Source organism: Astatotilapia calliptera, chromosome 5, assembly GCF_964374335.1.
Source record: "Astatotilapia calliptera chromosome 5, fAstCal68.1, whole genome shotgun sequence".
In the NCBI taxonomy this organism is placed as follows: Eukaryota; Metazoa; Chordata; class Actinopteri; order Cichliformes; family Cichlidae; genus Astatotilapia; species Astatotilapia calliptera.
The window spans coordinates 34,896,667-34,919,749 of record NC_137426.1 but is presented as its reverse complement, the minus strand read 5'-3'; the positions used below and the strand labels follow the sequence as shown (position 1 = coordinate 34,919,749).

The 23,083-nt window shown below is 40.3% G+C and overlaps 1 protein-coding gene across 6 annotated transcripts in view; it reads right to left on the bottom strand.

Moving 5' to 3' along the window:
* Positions 1-23,083, bottom strand: part of epha8 (eph receptor A8) — a 136,397-nt gene that overhangs the window by 9,290 nt on the left and 104,024 nt on the right. For 2 of the 6 annotated variants that reach the window (XM_026169027.2, XM_080302137.1), the window contains 9 exons: positions 22,438-22,866; positions 20,195-20,319; positions 16,648-16,810; positions 10,971-11,103; positions 8,640-8,707; positions 8,195-8,320; positions 7,382-7,567; positions 3,356-3,417; positions 1,369-1,596 (listed from right to left, as the gene is read on the bottom strand). In XM_026169027.2, the coding sequence (XP_026024812.1) occupies positions 1,369-1,596; positions 3,356-3,417; positions 7,382-7,567; positions 8,195-8,320; positions 8,640-8,707; positions 10,971-11,103; positions 16,648-16,810; positions 20,195-20,319; positions 22,438-22,866 (1,520 nt within the window). The remainder of the gene's footprint in view (positions 1-1,368; positions 1,597-3,355; positions 3,418-7,381; positions 7,568-8,194; positions 8,321-8,639; positions 8,708-10,970; positions 11,104-16,647; positions 16,811-20,194; positions 20,320-22,437; positions 22,867-23,083) is intronic. The other 4 variants (XM_026169028.2, XM_080302138.1, XM_080302139.1 and 1 more) reach the window with 3 other exon arrangements.

Genomic DNA, 23,083 nt, shown 5'->3' with positions numbered 1-23,083 from the left:
TAACGAGCTACCCCTGATCGTCCCGTGCGTGGTGCTGGACGGCCAACACGTTAACGAGCTAACTGCGCTAACACACTAGTTCCCACCCATGTAATTGAGCATTGCGTGGCACATCCAACATACTGTTTTACTTTAGTCCATGACGCGCTTACCTTCAGGGTCATACGTCACATGAAGACCAAAATAGTTCCAAACGCCAGATCTGAATGAGGGTGGGGGAGGTTCAATTTGCCTTGTTGCAAGGAGAGCTTAACTTCTGTCTCGCTAGCTTGCCCTGCGCTCAGTGAATCTGCGGTCAACTACTCCGCCTAGGCTGCACTGTCGAGCACAGATCCACTGAGCGCTCAACACAGACAGCATCGTCAGAAGGAAAGTTGATAAAATAAATTACAAATGTTGTATTGTTCGATACATATGCGTACCGAACCGAAAGCACTGTATCGAACGGTTCAATATCGATACGAATATCGTTGCACCCCTAATATGTGCAATATATATATGTGTGTGTGTGTGTGTGTGTGTGTGTGTGTGTGTGTGTGTGTGTGTGTGTGTGTGTGTGTGTGTGTGTGTGTGTGTGTGTGTGTGTTGGTTTTAAACACCAATTATAGTTTAAGATGTGTTGGATAATGTATTTTCTACAGTTGTGGAGACAGAACAGACATGCTGTGATAATAATCTCAGAAGCTCGATGTGTTCATAAAAGTGTAGCATAGATATTTATCATTAGATAGTTAAAGGTCAGAATGTGATTATATTTTACTGAAGTTGATGCCTTGAGCAACACAATTAAAGGCGCTCCATCAATTTATTTGGGCATTTACACAAAACTGGGGCCTCAAAGGAATCAGCGGGAATCAAGATATACCAGCTTCTGGTGTGGTGCTAGTGTGGCTATTCTTTAAAAGCTGCAAGATCTTATGGGAGATAAGGCACAACAGAAGCATTTTTAAATAACGGCAGGACAAATTGTATTAATAAGCTGCAGATATAAACAGCTTTATGTTGTTAAACCTTTACATTTAGAATGAGACAACTACAACTGAGTTAAAAAGAAGGAAAAGTGAACCGTGATCTATGATCTCCATTAGCCTATACTCCACTGCTCCAGTTTTCACTGCCACTTATAAGCAAAATAAACATTATTAAGTTAAATGCATATTCTATTGTTAAAAAAAGATCATTCCTAGTAATTAGTAATATTATGTTACATTAAGTGTGTTATTATACAAATATTTTAATTATTATGTCATTCATTCATCTTAAATCATATGTCACTTTGTGTGTTATAGCAAAGTTAATAGGAGACAATATCACACCTGCATGCATGTGTGTGTGTGTGTGTGAGTGTGTCGCTGCATTAATGCTTGCCTCAATGTGAAAACTCACACTGGTGGTGTATGCAGCGTCTGGGTCATCCTCGAGTACTCTGGATAGCCCAAAGTCAGACACCTTACACACCAGGTTGCTGTTGACCAGGACGTTGCGCGCGGCCAGGTCGCGGTGGATGTAGCCCAGGTCAGACAGGTAGGTCATGCCGGCTGCGATGCCACGCAGCAAGCCAACCAGCTGGATAATGGTAAACTGGCCATCGTGTCTCTGCAAGAAGGAACAAAAAAAATTTAAAGATCAGGAAGGGAGTGGCAGGGAGGTAGAGTATTAAGGCTAGATCAAAAAAAATAAAATAATGCGATGGCATAGCAGCTGAGAAGATAAGCAGTGATAATAGAAGAGATTTTAATCAAGATAGAGCAAAGAGTAAAGATAAGAGAATAAAACATGACAGGGATTTGCTTTAAGTAATAATCTGCTGTATTATCATATGAGCAAATACAGGAGCTGTTTGACATTGTCAATGTAATACAATGTTAAACCAACCTATACATGATGTTAAAGAAAACTTTCATATTTGCTCCTCTACACTATTCTCAACTCCTTGCAACAGCTCTGCATCACACTGTCAGTAATGTCACTGTACTCTGAAACATGCAAACACCAAACATCAACAGAAAAAATGCCCAACATCACAAGATAGGATTTTTTTTTTCCATTTTAACAACTGAATTGATCTCTGCTGTGGTGTCAGTGCTATTTTTCAAAGATGTTAATGAGGGCACAAGATACAGTGTTTTTAATGAGAATTAAGGTGAGTTTAAAGTGCTAAAAGTTCACCAGTTACTGGTTATGACTGGTAAAGTTAGTGCTAGGTTCATACCAACGCACTGTATGTAGTGTTTCCCTATATGGCATACTCAAATGGAAATCTTATCACAGAGGTGAAAGGCCAAAATGCGTGAGGGAGATGATCTGAAAGGCCACACGAGCAGTTTTTGAAACTGCTTATCCAACGTGTCTAAACACAAATCTATTCCTAACCTACCTGTGGTGGTTCACTAGCCATCTGACGAATGTTAATAGGGGAAACATAGTAAAATTGACAAAACACCAGAAAACTAATGAAAGTTGTGAATCAAAGCTTCATGAATAGGTTGCTTCAAAATTAGATTTGAGTATAAATGAAAAACAAAGCCTTATTTTAATTTTCCATTTCTGTGTGTGTGTGTGTGCCAGGGGCAGTTTACAGCCAGGCACAAACTCATTTGCACAACCATGTTATGTGTTATTGGAGAGATTTTAAAACAGAGTTTTGGCACTCGGTGAGTCCTGAACATAAATATATAGTGAAATTTCACAGCAGAGCAGATGGTGGTTGTCCAGTTTTTGCCCAAAAAAGACCAAGTCAGTAACAGAAACTGGGTAAAATATGAGACAATTATAATGCTGCATTGATATATGCACGTAGTTACGGTTCATGATAAAGATTTATTTTCTTGGTTTACTGCATAGAAAAACTGAAGATGGAATTTGTTTCATGTAGACTGAGCCAGACACATTTATCTTAGAATGAACAGCATTTTAAAAGACAGATCTCATTTTTTATGTGCCAGTGATCACTGAAAGGACAGCTATGGGTCTTTCCCCATCCAAGATAGGAGCTTCACAATAACTGTCCCAGGCATTACCAAGATGGTTGCCAAAAGGCAACACTTTTCTTTAAAGTTTCATGAACATTTCAATAGTTGCTGAACATGATTGCTGTTTTGTGTTTGGTCTATTACCATATTATTTCTGATGCTACAGTGGGTTGAGTTCTTGGACATGCAGCTAGCATTTGAAAGTGAGTAGCACAAACCCCTCCACTAACGCATTAGGAGAAAATCAAAGGAAGGAAGACATTACACAAACTGTTAGCTGAACAACTCATCAACAGTCAGAAGTGCACTAAAACAGTTGAAATGAGATGGCATTAAAGGAAAAAGGAGTATAGAGCTCTTTAACTGAGAGTTTAAATACCAACCCGGAGGAAGGAGTCCAGAGAACCATTCTCCATGTACTCTGTGATGATCATCACTGGTTTGCCTGGAAACACCAACCAAAAACCTTATGAGCTTATTTGGATATCAGCTATTTATTTGTTTGTACACACTGTACAGTAAGTGATGCAGGTGCTGAATAAAAACAGATGCAATGTCTTAATTCTATTATTTAATGTGTTTACCTCTATTTTCTTAAAGGGATTCGATCACTCAAAAACCTGTAATATTCTGTCCTTCTCTCTTACTTGTCAGTGTCTAACTATACAGGTGGTTTCTTGGAAGAGTTTCTTGTCTTTAGCGACACTGCATACTAATTCTAATTAAGTTGTGAGTCTGTAGTGCTTCCACACAAATAGACAACAATTTAATTAGACTCAAGGAAGGTCTGAATGCGACACTTCGCTGGTAGCTGCTTACTGTAGCAATTTGTTCAAATAAATTGTGAAAAGTTGCTGACAGTTATATATACAACTTGGAAAATACGCAAGAGAGAGATGTTGAATCTGTGATCATCTAGGAATGTTCTTCTAGTATTTCAAAGCTGCACATTGTACAACCCACCCACCCCCAAACTGGCTGTCTCCTCTACATTATTATCTACAGTATCATTTATTAAATTACATGCTGTATGGAATTCCAGCACAATGTGAATCTTCTTCAACCAAAATGAGACAGCTAAATTATACATCTAAATCTCAACAAAACCATATAAACCATAAAACCATATAATTAGATTTTTATTTCTCTAATCCATAGATTTCCAACTCATACCATTTCCATTAAAGAGGCGCTAAAAGTCACCAAAATAGATAAAAGCCTTGTATTGAATCATTACTGCTTTGATTAGTATGATTCACATGGCAACAGGTTGTTTTTTAATGCAGTGATGATCGTTTTATGCTAGAAAACATGCCCCATGGTTGTGGAACAGATACTACTCTTTTTCAGAAGGGTACGATTACTGGCCTGCACCAAGCAAGGAAAACAACTAAGGGGATGGAAGGGTAGTGGTGAAACATCATGTATGAGTAAGAAATCAAGAAAAATATCACATGTTCCTGATTGGAAATCAGTGAAACATTTGATGAAATCAAATTGTAAAAAGATAAACCTAAGCTATGTTTCAGTAAGAGCATGTCCACCTGCACATTATGAAGAGAACTCCAGGAACTGGGACTAAGTAACTATTTAGCTTAAACAAAAACACTTAACAAGTAAAGTTACTAAAAAAAAGGCTTCACTTTGCTCGGGAGCAAAAAGATTGGATTGAGAAAAGGTCATGTGGTCTGATAAGTCCAGTTTTACGCTTTCAGGCAGTATTACCAGATAACTGATCTTTTTCTTCTGCCAAGGTTCAGTGGACTCTGAGCCCACTGAGACAACATGATCACACATGAATTGACCACCACAGACTCTAGACCTTAGCCCCATTTAGAAAACTTGAGATTTGCCGGAGAAGAATTTATACAGTATTCCAATTTTCCCATCATCAATAGAAAATCTTGACACACAGTTAATGCAACTCTGGATGGAAATAACTGCATAAACTTATGCTACAATTAATGTGTCCTGTCATTAAAAGTAAAGGTGATCCAATGAAACAGACTTTTCATTTGGCCTGGCAGTGTATATGCTGTTACAAAAGGGATGCCTACATCATAAATTGTGTGCAAAAGTCTTTAAATGCCCGCATTGCTTTATTTTCTTTAGGGAGTTAGACTTTCTTAGTAGTCTTGATCAATAGTTCTCCAGGCTTTCCAAACAGCTTCACAGTGTGTTCATCTGTTTATTTTGGTGTTTGAATTGATTAAAATATTTAAATATGATGGTAGTATGAGATTTAAGGATATACAATGAAATAGAAACTAGAAGTACAATTTTAGCCTTTAAAGTATACCTACAGTGTATTCACAGCTTTTGGCCAAAACCTTGTTGAAGCATCAATTACAGCCACAACTTTTTGTGAATATTCTTGAGTGTCCCACGCAGAGTCCAGACTTGGACCCAATTGAACATCTCTGGAGGGATCTGAAAAACCTGATGGAGCTTAAGAAATTCTGTAAAGAATAATGGGAGAAACTGGCAAAAATAAGTGTGCCAAGCTTGTAACAGCATACTTAGAGTGGTTTCAAAGCCACTCCTTTGTTATGTTGGCTATGTGGTCAGGGTCATTGTCCTGTTGGAGATGAACCTTCTCCCCAGTCAGAGGTCCAGAGCACTCTGGAATAAGTTATCTTTAAGGATGTCTCTGTACATTGCTCCATTCATCTTTCCTTCAACCTAGTAGTCCCACAGTTCTGGCTGCCCAAAAACATCCTCACATCATGATACTGCCACCACCATGCTTCACTGTAGGGATGGTATTGGCCGAGTGGTGAATGTCTGGTTTCCTCCAGACATGATGCTTGGCATTCAGGCCAAAGAGTTCAATCTTTGTTTCATCAGACCAGAGAATTTTGTTTCTCATGGTCTGAGTGTCCTTCTGGTGTTTTTTGGTAAACTCCAGGAGGAGTGTCATGTGCTTTTAACTGAGGAGTAGCTTCTGTTCAGCCACTCAACCATACAGACCTGATTGCAGAAATGGTTGTCAGATTGACCACCGGGTTCTTGGTAACCTCCCTGACTAAGGCCCTTCTACTCTGAAAGCTCAGATTGGCCAAGCAACCAGCCTAGGAAGAGTCATCATTCATAAATGGAAGAACCCTTTATGAATGATGGAGGCCAGTGTGCTCACTGAGTACTTCAATTCTGCAGAATTATTTCTGTACCTTCCCCAGATCCGTACCTCAATACAATCCTGTCTTGGAGGTCTACAGACAATTCCTTGGACTTCATGGCTTGGTTTATGACATACAATGTAAACTACGGGACATTATAAATAAGCAGGTGTGTGGTTCTCCACATCATGGAGGAGATCGTGGAGATGTAACTTAACAAAATGTGGAATAATTATAGCACAGTGAATACTATTTGGATGCACTGTAGTAACACTGGCTTTTCACTGGAAACTTTATTTATTTAATCAATAGACAAAATTGACTTTATGTACATGTGTGATCAGAGAAGCTGCAGTGCCTCGTCAAACCGTTTTTAGAGGTGTGGTAAGGCTGATATTAATACTTAATTTGGAAGACCACAAAAAGTCACGTTCTCATTTTTTGATAAATCTAACGGGACAATTAGAATTCAAACTGGTGCTTGCACTGTTTGAATGTTCCTGACAAAACTACAACTGTGAAGTAATTCTGCATTAAAGATTTTTGCTAGACAAAATATTAGTTGCTAGCTGCAAGCCTGGTTCTGTGAGTATGTGTAGCTCCCAGGCTTTCTTCGTTGGTTATTTGGATTGGTCCGATGCGTGGCCAGAGCCTCAGCAGATAAAAGTCTGGCTCTGCCTCTGTTTCCAATTAGCCAAAAAAGCAAAAAAATAAATAAAATCATTGAATCCCCAGAGACTTGTGTTGTTTGCTTTTACACTTGTCTGCTGATGTGCCAGGACTGCTCCGCTATTAAGATTTAAACAGAGCTGTTAATGTTGGACTTGGAATGTGAGCTATGAAAATGGGAAAAACAAAAATACTGAACTTTGTTTAACTATACACTATCATCATTTAGTAGTAATATGCATGTTGTGGTCTGCATAGCTACAATGAGGAGTTTAAAGAGTACATCAAGCTAGGAAACTGCATAGGGCATCGGGATTTAATGAAGTACTGTAAATCAAGCATTAGAGTGAATAAACACATCCTTTGTAATAGTGTTTGCCCATCTGGAAGGGTACCCCAGCCCAGCTAGCATGCTATAGTTGATAATGTTGACGACACGTGTGCTGCCAAAGCATTTCAGGCAGGCCTCCCTCTCTAGAGTTTCTGTGCCACAATTGCAAGTATAGTGGAATAAGCAGTTCAGAATTAATACAGGTCTTGCCACACCTGTGTCTGAAAGCAAATAGTTTTGAAAATGATCTATATTTTTCACAATGATATATTGTAGTTGATGGAGCGTACTGTGAGTTACTACCCCCTCTAAACGGATGACATTGGGGTGGTCGAACTGGGCCATTATTGAAGCCTCGGCCAGGAAGTCTCTCTTCTGCTTTTCTGTGTATCCTGCCTTCAGGGTCTTTAGAGCCACTGGGATGTCTCGTTTTCCCGGGAGCCTCATACGTCCGTAGCAAACCTCCCCAAACTCCCCTGAAAACATGGCAGAGGAACACAGTAATGCAGCACATCAAACATATTCAGCCTTTAAATCTGTTCCACAATGGTAAATATTCGTCGTGCTTCCCTGCACCCTCCACCCACGCCTAAGCCATTTGTGTGAATGAGAACATGTCATTTAATTTGCCAGGGTAGATAAGAGAAAACAACCCACTTACAAACTATCTGTTCACATATATGTGCAAAAGCTGCCAAGAGCTAATTAGCAATCCATTCTTATCTTTAGCTCAACAGAACTTTAAACTGGTGGTTGCACTGTTTGAATGCGTCTGTGTCATACATTTCTATTTGTCTCTGGCTGCAGCAGTCATATGTAGCACAGTGAATTGTGAGGCTGACACAGTGTTAGTATTCTCTTCCTGTCTGAGGAGCTTTGATTGACAGCCCCACGCAACGCTCTGATTCCACTTTGCTATCCTCCTCTCTGCTGCACACCACAGCCTTTACACCGGCCAATGATTTTAAGTTAGCATAGCCAATGATTCTCACTATGTATGTATGTGTGTGTGTGTGTGTGTGTGTGTGTGTGTGTGTGTGTGTGTGTGTGTGTGTGTGTGTGTGTGTGTGTGTGTGTGAGCACACACAAGTTCATGGTTTTACCTGAACCAATGATTTTCTCTATTTTGATCCTGGAAGCTTCAATTTCTCTGGCAAACTCGTGGACCGCCTGGCAGGGGTCCTCGTACGTGTGTGGGTCGATATAGAACCTCGCATCGGGGAATGACACTAAGATAAACAACATTAGCATTTGGTCACATATTGGAGAATGAGAGCAACATCGCATCTGAGCCCCGTCACCGGTGTGTGCAGGGAAAACCTGATGAAAGAGGAGAGAAATGACACGGAAAAAAGAGCAGACAGAGGGAGTGGAAGAATACACAGCATGCAGGGGCCAAGGAGTGTATTCTCCTGTAATCACTCAGAGCCTGATGAAAATTGTTTGCTCTGAGGATGAACTTTATTAAACAGGGATGAAAATGCGACTTTGTCAAAGAATGCCATCTAATCTATTATTAGTAATAATTGAGAAATGGGCCAAACATACCGTGACCATTCTGGTAATGCATCTTCTCCTCGTCGGAGTCCTGGAAGGCTTTGCTATAGCCACAGTGTCTATACAAAGCACACACATACACACACACACGCACGGCCACAAAAACACACACACACACACATGCCCATACATATACAGAGGGATGAATACAGGACAATAGTGGAAAACACTTTCAAACTCTAAGTATAGTTGAAAATTACTAAATCAATATTTGCTCATAATTAATTACTAAGTTTAACAAAGCTATTCATCACTTACTGACACTTAGTCATCTATTAACAACAAGCAGTGAGACTTTACGGTGTTACTGGCAACCAGTCAAGGGGTAGACTGGTTGAGGTGGTCTAGGTGTTTTTTGTTATAGCTGCAGAATAAAATGTAATGTAGAAAAAAGGGGACTTTTCTTATAGTTTCATACATTATATATACATCATTTTGGCATGTTTTCTGTTAAAAGCTTCTCCACACAGGGGTTCCAATTACCCTACCCCTAACTCTAGACTGGTTGTTGGTGAATTGGAGGATGATAAAAGGTTAAAGAGTAAAATTCCTTTCTGTTAGTTTGGCGAGGTGAGGTATCATTTTTATAATAGAAAACCTTTTTCTATGGGCATGTCCACATAATTAAAACTCAACATTATTAGAATCAATATTCACATTGACAAGGCAAAGCAAAGACATCCCAGGAGTACATTTAAGAGCGAAAAGGAAAATGACTTCTTCACTCATACACGTTCAAATGTTGCCACTGTAGCTTTAGGGCATGTGTTTTTTGATGTTAGGTCTACACTGATGCACTGCAGGGTATTTCATTTCCTGCTTACATGTAAAAATATCCTAGTTTACTATTTTGATAAAGATGTATAATAAATCAGTGACTGACAACCTACCCAGAGTGCAACAAAGTGATTATGGTGCTTATTAGCATAGACTGTATATATAAGATGGATTTTACCATTGGTACCCATTTACCAACCTACATGTATACTTTGGTATATGTATACCATGTACCTAATGTTAGTAAAGTTCTGTTTTAGAGCCTTGAGCTGAGAGGTTTCCCTGTCATCACCTTGGTGTTTTAAAACAGGGTGATTGATCACACTGTAAAACTGAGGGGCACTGCACCCATGTTATAAGTAAATCTTGGTTTATTCTCATTTCTGACTCTAATTTGGACCATAATTTAAAAGATGTTGTGTTCAATATGCCCTCAAACTAGTGACTGAACCCATAAAGTCATCAGGAAAGTATCACAGAACAAGAAGGAATTTCACCTCAAATTACTCTTAAAAAGTGTTTTTGCAACTGCAGGACTCACCCCCTGCAGGTCATTAGAAAAAAAAAGCAGGTGGTAAATATGTAGGTCTAGAGCTCTAGAGCCTGGTATGTCCACTAAATACTGACCATCAGCTAAAAAAGTGAGATGAGTAACAAATGAGATGCATGCTAGCATTAGCATGACTGCTAGCATTAGCTAGGCTACTTTGTTTTATTTTCTTAGATATATATTGCATTAAAATTTTAATCAGTATAATAGATATATTATATCTATTAATATTTTGCAACGCTGTTTAATGCAGTTTACTTTCTTTGTAAAAACTAAACCTTTCCCTTGTGGTTTATTATTGCCTTGTAGTTAAATATTTTCATGAGTAAAGTGGCCATCCCCCTAAACTCAAATACCAACTCTTCTTTTTTCTTTTTCTTTTGCCTCAGTGGCATATGCTAAAAACTCTCCAGTCACGACAGCAGGATCTTGTCTGGAGTTCTCTAACTCATTATATTTTTTCCCACTTTTTCTATTGGCAATGAAAAACCTAATATGCACTGAAGTGTAAATTAATTAAGGGCAATGAAATTAATTATTTGGTACAGTTCTACAGAGATGTAACTAAAAGACATCAAAAGGGAGGGGTAGGGGGGTGGGATAAGTATGAATATTTGGCTTGCAAGCTACTGGACATGAATCAACATAATTAAAACCACTATGAGGTGGAAATTACAAGTTAGGAAATTAGCTAAATAAGACAGCAAGGGCTAAGGAATATTAGCCTTCAAAATTCTCCTTTATACATTATACTTAAGCTTGAAAATATAGCATGCAGACTTCTTGTGCATCTAGCATTACAAACATTTTAACGTCATAAGGGGTACTAAAAGGTACTAATGGTACTTCTCAAACACAGGCTTAAACAATATCTTCTCCCACATTTTTAGGTGGCAACAGCTGAGAGAAATACAGCGCACACGAGAGATTTGATCAAAAGAAACTACACAAAGAGGCATGGTCGTAAGAGTAGTGTAAGAAATTGTTCCACACACAGCAGAGATGGGTAGTGTGGTAAAGTGTAGCCTTGCCGTTTCCTGCAGATGATGATGGCCAGAAAGGTGACCAGACCAGACACCAGGGCCATGCAGATCCAGATGATGGTCATGGTGTTGTAACGCAAAGGAACTGCAGAGACACACAAACACAGTGTGTTAGCTGAGGGAACGCTGCCACAAATGCTCACAGTTTACACAAACACAGACACTGGTAAACACAGGTGGCAGGTAGAGTGTCATTGGTTAAACAAGATAAACAGAAATTTGGAGCTTTGTTAAATAGCCTCGCCATTTAACAATCACCTCCTGTTTGTCCATCACATTAGGTAGGAAATATCCAGCTAATGTGGTCAAATACCCAGAAAGACCGAATGTTGTCATAAAAGATTACATCTATATCTTTAAGTACACTGTCATACATAGATACATCGATGTCTGAGTTGATCTGCATAATAAAACTAAACGTTTTGGTTCAGTGAACACTGAAGTACACAGTAAGTGTTAGAAGTGTGCACCAACTATCAGATGAGCTTAGTAGCAGTGAATGTGGGAACAAGAAAGACAGAGTTTTTATAGAGTGAAAAGAAATATTGATCAAAATTTGAGGCTAGTGAACAATATAGTCTCCAAGCCAACAAATGCAAATATCCGAGGTGTGAAGATCCCTGTGACACAATGTGGTTTTTGTGATCTCTCATAATATAAACAATTGAGCTTGTGGGTCTTGCATAGTATCTTCGCTGTCCCTAGGACTGATCTCCTCTGGACAGAGATCTTGGATGTTTTTCCTGGGATCTGCTGGAGCCCATCGCCTAGCTTCAGAGTCACTGCACCAAGTGCTCCAATCACAACTGGGACCAATGTTATCTTCACCCTCCACATCTTCTTGAGCTCTTCTCTGAGCCCTTGGTACTTCTCCACCTTCCCATGTTCCTTCTTCGTGATGCTGCTGTCGTTTGGTATCGCTACGTCTATCACTCTGCTTCTCCACCACTACTATATCTGGTTGGTTAACCATCACCAGTTTGTCAGTCTATATCTGGAAATCAAACAGGAACAGTCATTCTCAACCACCCTAGGGGGCGGCTCCCATTTTGACCTTCCAAGCCTTCCAGGCCATACTCAGCACAGATTTTTCTGTACACTATGCCGGCCACGTGCTGATGGCGTTCCATGTATGCCCTGCCTGCTAGCGTCTTGCACCCTACTGTTATGTGCTGGATTGTTTCAGGGGCATCTTTACATAGCCTGCACCTGGGGTCTTGCCTGGTGTGATAGACCCCAGCCTCTATGGATCTTGTGCTCAGAGCTTGTTCCTGTGCTACCATGATTAGTGCCTCTGTGCTGTCTTTCAGTCCAGCTTTGTCCAGCCACTGGTAGGATTTCTGGATGTTGATCATTTCCTCTATCTGATGGGGCTCATACCATGCTCAAAACACTCATGTTTTGAGCCATGTACCCGTTCATCAGTACAAAAAGAACTGGCAGGAATATCAGGTAGCACAAGATTGATAGAGTCTGGGATTTACCGCACCAGGAAGATCTCAGGTGCAGATGTTTCAAAATGCCCCTGAGGTAAAATGACAAGCAGAGGAAGATGGCTGACAGCTGACCTATACTGAGTGATAGCAAATCAGGAAAAGGAACACGAGAATCTCGAGAAATACCAAGGGCTTAGAGAAGAACCCTAGAAGATGTGGAGGGTGACGTTAACAGTAGTCCCCGTGGTAATCGGAGCACTAGGTGCGGTGACTCCCAAGCTAGGCGAGTGGCTCCAGCAGATCCCGGGAACAACATCAGAGATCTCTGTCCAGAAGAGAGCAGGCCTAGGAACAGCTAAGGTACTGCACAGGACCCTCAAGCTCCCAGGCCTCTGGTAGAGGATCCAAGCTCGAAGGATAGACCACCAGCAGGGGCGAGAGGGGATTTTTTTTTATGTATGTGCGTGTGTGTGTGTATTGTTTGCTAGTTTGGTCTTATAACCCTTCCAAGACAACTGAGCAGCAATAATTGCTGATGATGCCTTTTCTCCTTGACACTAAGTTAACAAATGCTCCAAAACCAATAAACTGCTAAAATTTCGGCTTTTATAAAGGTGCTCACGCTTGCAGATAATCAAGTTCAGCAAGTGCATTTTATCAGCAGCACTTGGATTCTACTTTCAGTTGGATTTCCTATGGAAGCAGAAATGGTGTACTTTCTTTTACCATTACTATGACTTACCGTGAAAGACGTTATTGCATCATGTACATTTTTTCACATTATTAATTTTTAGTGTGTACAAAGTAATAGCAAAACATGCTCACTCTGTCCATTCTGTATATCTTCAAAGTTAAGTAAGTACAGTGGGGCAAAAAGTATTTAGTCAGCCACCGATTGTGCAAGTTCCCCCACTTAAAATGATGACAGAGGTCAGTAATTTGCACCAGAGGTACACTTCAACTGTAAGAGACAGAATGTGAAAAAAAAATCCATGAATCCACATGGTAGGATTTGTAAAGAATTTATTCGTAAATTAGGGTGGAAAATAAGTATTTGGTCACCTCAAACAAGGAAAATCTCTGGCTCTCACAGACCTGTAACGTCTTCTGTAAGAAGCTTTTCTGTCCCCCACTCGTTACCTGTATGAATGGCACCTGTTTGAACTCATCATCTGTATAAAAGACACCTGTCCACAGCCTCAAACAGTCAGACTCCAAACTCCGCCATGGCCAAGACCAAAGAGCTTTTGAAGGACACCAGGAAAAGTATTGTAGACCTGCACCAGACTGGGAAGAGTGAATCTACAATAGGCAAGCAGCTTGGTGTGAAAAAATCAACTGTGGGAGCAATCATCAGAAAATGGAAGACATACAAGACCACTGATAATCTCCCTCGATCTGGGGCTCCACGCAAGATCTCATCCCGTGGGGTCAAAATGATCATGAGAACGGTGAGCAAAGATCCCAGAACCACACGGGGGGACCTGGTGAATGACCTGCAGAGAGCTGGGACCACAATAACAAAGGTCACCATCAGTAACACACTACAACGGCAGGGAATCAAATCCCGCAGTACCAGACGTGTTCCGCTGCTGAAGCCAGTGCATGTCCAGGCCCGTCTGAAGTTTGCCAGAGAGCACATGGATGATACAGCAGAGGATTGGGAGAATGTCATGTGGTCAGATGAAACCAAAGTAGAACTTTTTGGTATAAACTCAACTCGTCGTGTTTGGAGGAAGAAGAATACTGAGTTGCATCCCAAGAACACCATACCTACTGTGAAGCATGGGGGTGGAAACATCATGCTATGGGGCTGTTTTTCTGCCAAGGGGACAGGACGACTGATCCGTGTTAAGGACAGAATGAATGGGGCCATGTATCGTGAGATTTTGAGCCAAAACCTCCTTCCATCAGTGAGAACTTTGAAGATGAAACGAGGCTGGGTCTTCCAACATGACAATGATCCAAAACACACCGCCCGGGCAACAAAGGAGTGGCTCCGTAAGAAGCATTTGAAAGTCCTGGAGTGGCCTAGCCAGTCTCCAGACCTCAACCCCATAGAAAATCTGTGGCGGGAGTTGAAAGTCCGTGTTGCTCGGCGACAGCCCCAAAACATCACTGCTCTCGAGAAGATCTGCATGGAGGAATGGGCCAAAATACCAGCTACTGTGTGTGCAAACCTGGTAAAGACCTATAGTAAACTTTGACCTCTGTTATTGCCAACATAGGTTATGTTACAAAGTACTGAGTTGTATTTTTGTTATTGACCAAATACTTATTTTCCACCCTGATTTACGAATAAATTCTTTACAAATCCTACCATGTGGATTCATGGATTTTTTTTTTCACATTCTGTCTCTCACAGTTGAAGTGTACCTCTGGTGCAAATTACTGACCTCTGTCATCATTTTAGGTGGGGGAACTTGCACAATCGGTGGCTGACTAAATACTTTTTTGCCCCACTGTATATATCATGTAAATTGAAAGTGACAGTAGAAGGTTTCCAGTATGAGTTTGAAACTAATTTCGCCTTTTCTCCAAAAGGTCTGCTTGAAAATGTTGATGATGGTAGAATTAATTACAGCTTTGTGTGAGAAAATTATTGGCAATTTTCTGTAATTATGTGATATTGACAGCTGACCTAACGTTCACCCACATTTTTGCGTGGCTATTGGTAGTTGCTTTCTCTGTTTCAGAAACAGCTGATGAAATCAGCGTCTTGTACTTGTCAGGATTAAGAATAGAGATGTCATCATCCTGCGCCGGAGTCAGAATTGATTGCAAACGAAATGGCAAGACATGTGGATGAAATGGATGGACTGGGCTGTTGAAAGTCGGTTAACAGAAATAGCAAACCTTAAAAAACACATATAGATTTGACACATAGATGTTAGATTTAACAGTCTGAGCCAATGTCACAGCCTGTATGACTACCCAGCCACTGTCAACTGATTAGGGCAAAATAACCTCCACTACCAAACACTGACATGAACTAGATGTTAAAAAAAGCTGAATCCTGAAAAGACAGGATGGTGCCAAATGGTCCTCAAACTGGTCCCACTGCAAACCTTCACAATATATAGAGAACAATACAGAATTCTGCCAAAGGATAATTTACTAGACAAGTTAAAAATTTGACCTGATGTTGGAACTAAATACGGATCATCAAAGCCTTAATATTTTATTTTAAGTGACCAAATTTAACCAGTCCATTTTATAACTGTCAAAAACAGTTGTCACACATGAACTCGACTGTTGCCTATGCAAGCACGCAAAAGGAAAGCCCAGGGCTGCAGTTCATGTGCAAAAACAGCTAAAGACCTTTGGAAATGAAAGTTGGGTATCAGCAAAATAAAAGTTATTCTATCTTTGTCCTCTGGGAACCGTACACATGCCCATTGTTCATTAGAATCCACCCAGCGTGGACTAAAGTGGTGCACTGACTAAGCCATCTAGTCTTCATGTTAAGCGTCACAGGCTTGCGCACAACTCAGTTCTTAGAATTTGCATAGTTGCAGTTGGCAAAACACACAGCTCTGGAAAAAGGCAACTGTTGTCTGTTTATCACAAAACTTGGGACTTATTGATTACTCAGCATGAAGGCTCATGGAATGTGTACAGCCCTCTTGTTCAGTCAGCGAGAGTTTGGTCCGGTGAACAGCCTCCGAAAGGAGGCTATTAGTCAGTGAAACAGCACTGGGACTCCAACTAGGCAGGTGGTTGAGCTTTGCAGACCTAGCGCCTGCTCAGGACATTATCTGCCAAATCCCTTATTAGGAAAGAAAAATATTCGAATAGAAGTTTTCTGTAACAGTCTGTGTTGTTCTTACTTCAGGTGAAAGACATGAAACTTCTACCCCACAGCAGCACTGTGTTTAGCTGTTTGAAGCCTGTGTAGGCTGCAGCTTTGCTGACAGGGGTGACCCTCTAACAAAGCATAGATCAATGGAACAGAGGGGTGGACTGGGGCAGTTATCACCCAAACCTTTCCAGCCTAGGACCATGCTGTGCTGTTTGGCTTGACTTTGAGGTGATAGTCTTTTAACTGTTGTTACTGGACTTTTTTTTTCCCAGTGTATCAAAGGTTTCTAGTGACTCATGGAGAGCAGGAGATTTTACCAAACAATTTAGCGATACAGCGTTTTCTCTTTTCTTTTCTCCTCGCAGACCAGTGTACACGCACATACACACACCTGCTTTCCCAGTCTGGATCTCTATGTTCTGGCTGAAGCGTCCGCAGCCTGCTGAGGTTCTGGCTCGGACCTGGAAGATATACTTGGTACCTGGCTTCAGCCCTGACACTCGGGCGCTGGTGTTTTTGGACTTCAGAGTGGAGTAACTGTGCTCTTCATTATCCTGCAAGAATGACAAATACATCTAAAGATTAGGGTTGTGAAGATTGGTGTGACTTCCAAAAATGTGTTTCAGAAATGAATTAAATCAGTCGGCTGTTATTCTCGAGGTGTGGAGTAATGTTCCTAAACAAATGCTTTGCTAAGCACGTTTTACATTCAAGTTGTTATTTGGCATCAGTGCGCGATGCATTAAACTGTAACAACAGCAAGACCAAATCTAAGCAAGAAACCTTTAGGGTCTACACTAAGCTAGACTGTTTTTGTGACTAAGCCAATGAAAAGTGAATAAAAAATTTAAATATTAGCAGACTGGGGGGAAAAAATCAAGTGGAAAACACAAAGCTGCAAATCAAAGTCTCTTTCTTGACAAACCCAGGTCCTCGATATTTATATATATATTACTGCATCCAGGACCACCTGCAAAAAACATAACAATGAGATACAAAAATTGCAATATATAACACTCTGGGTTGACATAAAACTAAAATATTTACTTTAACACACAGTTACATGAGTGGCTTTATTTCTTATTAATGAACAAGTGAATTCTAAAGCAGTGATACAAAATCCCACATTTCATTCAAAATGTGTTTTTTTAAAGAATAATGACATAACCCCCAAAAGCTGAGAGACTGTCTAAAATGTAAACAAAAGCACAATGTAATGATTTACATAAACCCGTATTTTGTTTATAATAGAACACAGAAACGTCGCAAATTCTAAATTAGAAAAATTGCAATTTTAAGCTCATTTAAATTAGATGAAGGCAACGCAATTAGGCTGGGATGTTTACCAGTGTCGCTTCTTTTAATAACAGTCTGTACTGGATTTTTGGGAGAGGATGCTGTCCCATTCTTGTCTGATCTAGACAACAGTCCTGGGTCCCAGGTCTTCTTAGTCATAGTTTTCATTTCATGATATGCCATGAGAGTTGCAAGTCAGTGGATTCTGTTCTTATTTACATTTTATATACACCCTTTCTACAAATAATAAATAAAACCACACAGTAAAGACAAATATATATGTCCCAATATAAAAACACACAGTCCAACGTACAGTCTTGCAGGCTGTTCTGCTTACACACTTCATGCACACACTGGATGCAAACAAGCCAAGAATAATGGACACAAAAAATTGAAGGAAATGCTAACTACTGATTCAGCCAAATTAGTGGGCTGATCCATCATCAGTGTTCATCATCATCTCTGATAGATAAATAACCAAAATCAGTTGTAATCCCAGTAGCTCTCCAACAGAAATGCTATTTATTCTTTCTATGCCTCTATAAAACACTTAGCTCAGTGTGAATAGTGCCATACATGGAAACTTACCTTGCTGTACACATACAATTAGTAAATCTCATACAGCACACATTATTTAAGATGCTTTATCTGCCCACAGCTGCTACACATCTGCAAGCTGCTTAGCAACCCGACTTTTTCTCATTCTCTTTCTTTTTATATTGCATCCTCATCTGTGTTTTGTAGGCAATTAAAAACTTTTTACTGTGTATTCCATTTTTAACAAAAACAAACTTAAACAACAGGCAGATGATATTCTTCAAACCAACAATTTAAACTACATTTATCACATGAATGCATGAACACTATAGTTTATTTGGACTCCTTTCCAAATGCGCTATTATTCTTCCATGAAAACCCACCAGAGCGCCAAATGTGTATTGATCCATGGCTGACAATAGACCTCAACAAGATGCAGCATTTCCACCTGTTTGAGTAATATTTAATCAAAGCTACAGTGCCACCATTGTTTTAAAAAAGTAACTGAGCTTTTTTTGGAAATCACACTTTATTATTGAGGCCCATTTCTTATGATGAATCTCTTCAGTATGAAGCAGAGGACCTGGATCTGAGGTTTGCAGACACCGTAGAAAAGATGTAATGAATTATGAGGCAGAATTATAGGATTCGGTGACAATAAGGAAACTGCAGCCCAGATTTATCCTGTAAGTGCCTTTAAAGACGACTGAAAAAAATGGAAGATCACACTGAATCTACCACAGCTATCACAACACTCACTTTATTTCTTACAGTCTTCTTTAACTAGTAGACTCATTAGAGCCAATGCTGAACACAGGAAATGAATATAACCTGCTCTGTCAGTTAGACTTTATTGCCATGTAAATGCCTCAGAAAATCTTTTCATCTGCTTCTGTCAGTCAGAAAAATGAACCCTGAATCGTGTTTGTCCTATTTTCTTGTTTCTTTTTTGATATTCGATTCATTTGTGATGCATCTTTTAGTTAAAAGTGAATTGTCAATATTATTATGCATACCTATCTGTGTTACAAAATTCAGCTGTTTTCATGTACATATTCATCAAAAAGGGGATGTGCAGTTTATCATATTCCTATTTTGAAGTCTTGATCATGTTCATCATTATCATATCATTATCAATAATTTAGACATATTTTAAATGTGTGGTGGAAAAACACTCAACAAAACAATATAAAGAGTTACAAGGTGCATGGAGACAGTAGAGCAGCTGAATCATTTGGGTGTCCCGGGGAAGGATAACAGCCAAATTATAAAGTGTTGGCTCTCTCTTGTTTTCATCATCGTCAGCTGCAGCAGCCACCATCCTCGCCGTGACTCACTGTTGTTCAGTACAGTACTAAAAAACCTTACGAAAGCACATTGCTGACTTGTCCACTTGAAAATCCCCCACAGGCGTCTCACCCCTGAGCGAGGCCAGATTAAGACAGCAGCGCAAGAGACGAGCTAATCCTTCAGAACTCCCCACACCATCCTGCTTGTTTGGCTATGAGACCGCCGGCTCTCAGGCTGCTCCCTCTGCAATTAGCTGATTTCTATCAAACCACACACACACACACACACACACACACACACACACACACACACACACACACACACACACACACACACACACACACACACACACACACACAGAAAACCACACATACTCACCCAAATGCACATACATGCACATTCAGGCAAACACTTGTGGCAATTAGCTTATCGACAGGTCACGCCCGCCAAGCCACTGTCCCTTTCGCTAAGTTGAAAAACTACACCGTCTCATTCGCTTTCTGGCTCTCATTCTCTCAAAACCCCATTTCCTTTCAAGTAGCTCAGCTGCCAGCAGGGTCTTTTTCTTGTATTAAGTTATCCTGCGTCTGTCCAACCGTCACTCCTCTGTTTTCACAATATTGTGCCTCAGCTTAGTCGAGGCCCTTTGAAGACAATGCGTTTACAGGTACAGTTTTTCCTCTCATGAGATGCCTGAAGAGTTTCACGTAAGTTCTTTTTGGAAAATAAGCACAATAGGTTGGCATCGGCCTCAAACAAGTGACTACAGAACTGTTTTTAAGGCTTGAGTGGTACAGATGTAGCAACTGGCGTACCTTCTCATAATATTTGATGTCGTACTCGAGGATAACTCCGTTGGGCTGATCGGGTTCGTGCCACAGCAGAGTCACGCTGTTCTGACTGGTGTTCTCCTGCCGGATCGCTAACACTTCAGAGGGGGCTGCACAAGAAACAGGGAAGACAAGGTTTTGTCAACTCTAGATGTTTTTCCATGGTTACAGAGCGTAAGGAGATGAGGTTACTATAAAGTAAGTAAAGGCCTACTCTGACAGGCTTTTTGTTTTGTTTGTTTTTTCACCTGCTGTTAGCTTTAAGCTGCAACTCACTCGCTGATGGCGTCCAACTTTATTTCTAGAGTTTCTAGAATTTTAACTGCTAATAAGATCGAGGTTCTAATTGTTGCCCAAGGCAAGGTGTAATTAACAAAGATTAAAAGATTTCTTGATGAAGTCTTACTTTAAACCTAGATTAAATGTAATTCTGTTGCACAAAAATATTGTATTGTTATCAGTGTATTAACTTGGCTTTTTACTTGTGTGCTGTACTCACATTTGGTCTTAAAATTAATTCAAAGTTGTATTACAGATGTATTAAAAAGAACAAACACTGCTTTTCACCTCCTGTCATTTGTACCAGACGTCCTTTTGGAGACATGCATTAGTCAGTGAGTGACACTAACAGTTACTTCCAACTAGTCAACCAGAGACTGATTACAAGTCATTGCTGTCACATTCATCACAACAGAAATGGGCCGAGTTCTGTTCATGACGTCAGCGTGGAGCATAGAAGAAAGTTAGCCATGAGTTCTGTTTGCTGACAGTAGCAACTATTCCAACTAGTCCTTACAGAAACAAAGTGCACATTGCACAACCTGTTTTTCATTATCAGCACAAAATGTCACTGAGACAGCACATTCCTTTTAAATATTGTTATTTTGGCACTTCTGCACATTTGACAGTAAAAGAACTACAAAGTGAGAAAAGTATGTCTGATACAGAGCCAAGGCTCCGAATGATGTGACTGCAAGTGAGTCGCCAATAACTCACAGGTGACTTTTAAACTTGAGATTTAAACATTTTATTTCATTTAATTTTCATGACATTTCTCTTCTTTTGGCTTCGGATTATTATATAGTTTTCACACTGACTTATTTCAGGTTAGATGTGTGCACTTGCATGTATGAACATGCACCACTGATGCAATCATATCTTATGCTACCAATATAAACCAGTCACAATCCTGCTTCAGTGCACCTTTATAGATCTGTAACGCCGTTGTCATCCATTTACTTTATGTGCTACACGTACAGATTTTGTATTTATGATTATTTATTTTATTACTTAACACCACACTCCCTTTAAGCCAACTTATTTCTGAATGGCTCAGAGCATGAGATTTGTAAGGAGGGTGAAGATTCTGTGTCTACTAAAGCCTTGGGCCTGAGATGACCACATCCGTGATGTCATAGATCCAAGAGTAGACATAATTGTCTGACGCCTGTGCTTTTGCCTCACAGGGATCTCTTTAATATTCACTGGCTTTATTTTAATTAGAAACTACACCACTGTAACAGAATATAAATGACAGAAAATAAAGAAAGTCTCCTTAATGTATTTGTGAGAGATTTACAAACTCTTTAAATCTTTACCAAAAGACTTACAAACATTTCTACTTGCGAATTCTCTTGAACTCACAGTTCGTTTTCTGCTGTCATTACTTTTTCAGTTTCTGTTAAGACACTTTCTCTTTTATTTCAAAATCTCTGTCATACAACTCAATTGTTTCTACTTTAAAGTCTCTGAGAAAGTAGCCATTAGCATGGCGATCACTGAGCTACAGGCTTCAAATTGGAATTTACATCCTTGTACTCCATATTAGTTTACATTCCTTGTATTTTTTTCAGTTTTATATTTCCTAATTTTTTCTTTGTTTCTTTTTTGTGTTTCTTGTGAGTTCTTTGTATTACTATCTTCTGTTTTTGAATTTCTACACTTTACAGATCCTTGTGTGGAGGGTGTGGCTTGTTCTCCAGCTCCTCTGGAGAAAAACGTCTATTATATATGTGGGGACCAGGAAGTAATGAAGTCACAAATACACACCTAACCTAATGCTGACTCTTCACCAAGATCATTTCCTCTCATCGCACTTCAGACAGAAAAATTTATTTTGAGGAAAAGTACAAGCCAAATACACTGGATATACATAAGGTTGTGATTAACTGTGCTGCCTACTAAACTCCTCGTAATGATTTCCAGTACGTCATTGTTCTGAACCCTACCTGCCTGGTTCGTTGTGATGTTGACCACGGCGTAAGGTGTTGGCTCATTGGTTAGGTGTGACACTGCATTCATGGCCAGGATGCGGAAGGAGTAGTTGGTGTGGGCCACCAGGTTGAGCACTGTCACCCAAGACTCCTTCAGCCCGGTCTGGCGAGGAACAAATCGGACCGCAGCCGTGCCCGAACGCTCCACCATCCCTCCTCCCCCTGCCCCAACACTTGCCCCTCCACCTGCCTTCCCTCCACCAGTGATGCCTCCAGGGGAGGATGAACAGTCCTCACAGGGCCCTCCTTCTCCTGAGCACTTCATGCACAACACGCTGTACTGCAAGTCGCTGCGACCCCCTGTATCCAGAGGACGGTCCCACTCTAAATTCACGGAGGTCCCATTGACTGAGGAGATGACGCTTACTGGAGCAGATGGAGGGCCTGGAGAAAAGAGAGATTTGAGTTCATTCGGAGGTTTGATCATGTCTGAAAAAAAAAGTAAATTCGATTTCTCAGGCAAAGATAAGTTCAGCACATCATGTCATGGTTATCGTGTGCTGTTTGAGTGTGTTTATGTGCATGTCTTTTCACTTTTTCAAGGCAATCCCACACCTTGCCTGTGGGACTGGGCTTTCTGGTACACGGTGTTTTTGTACTT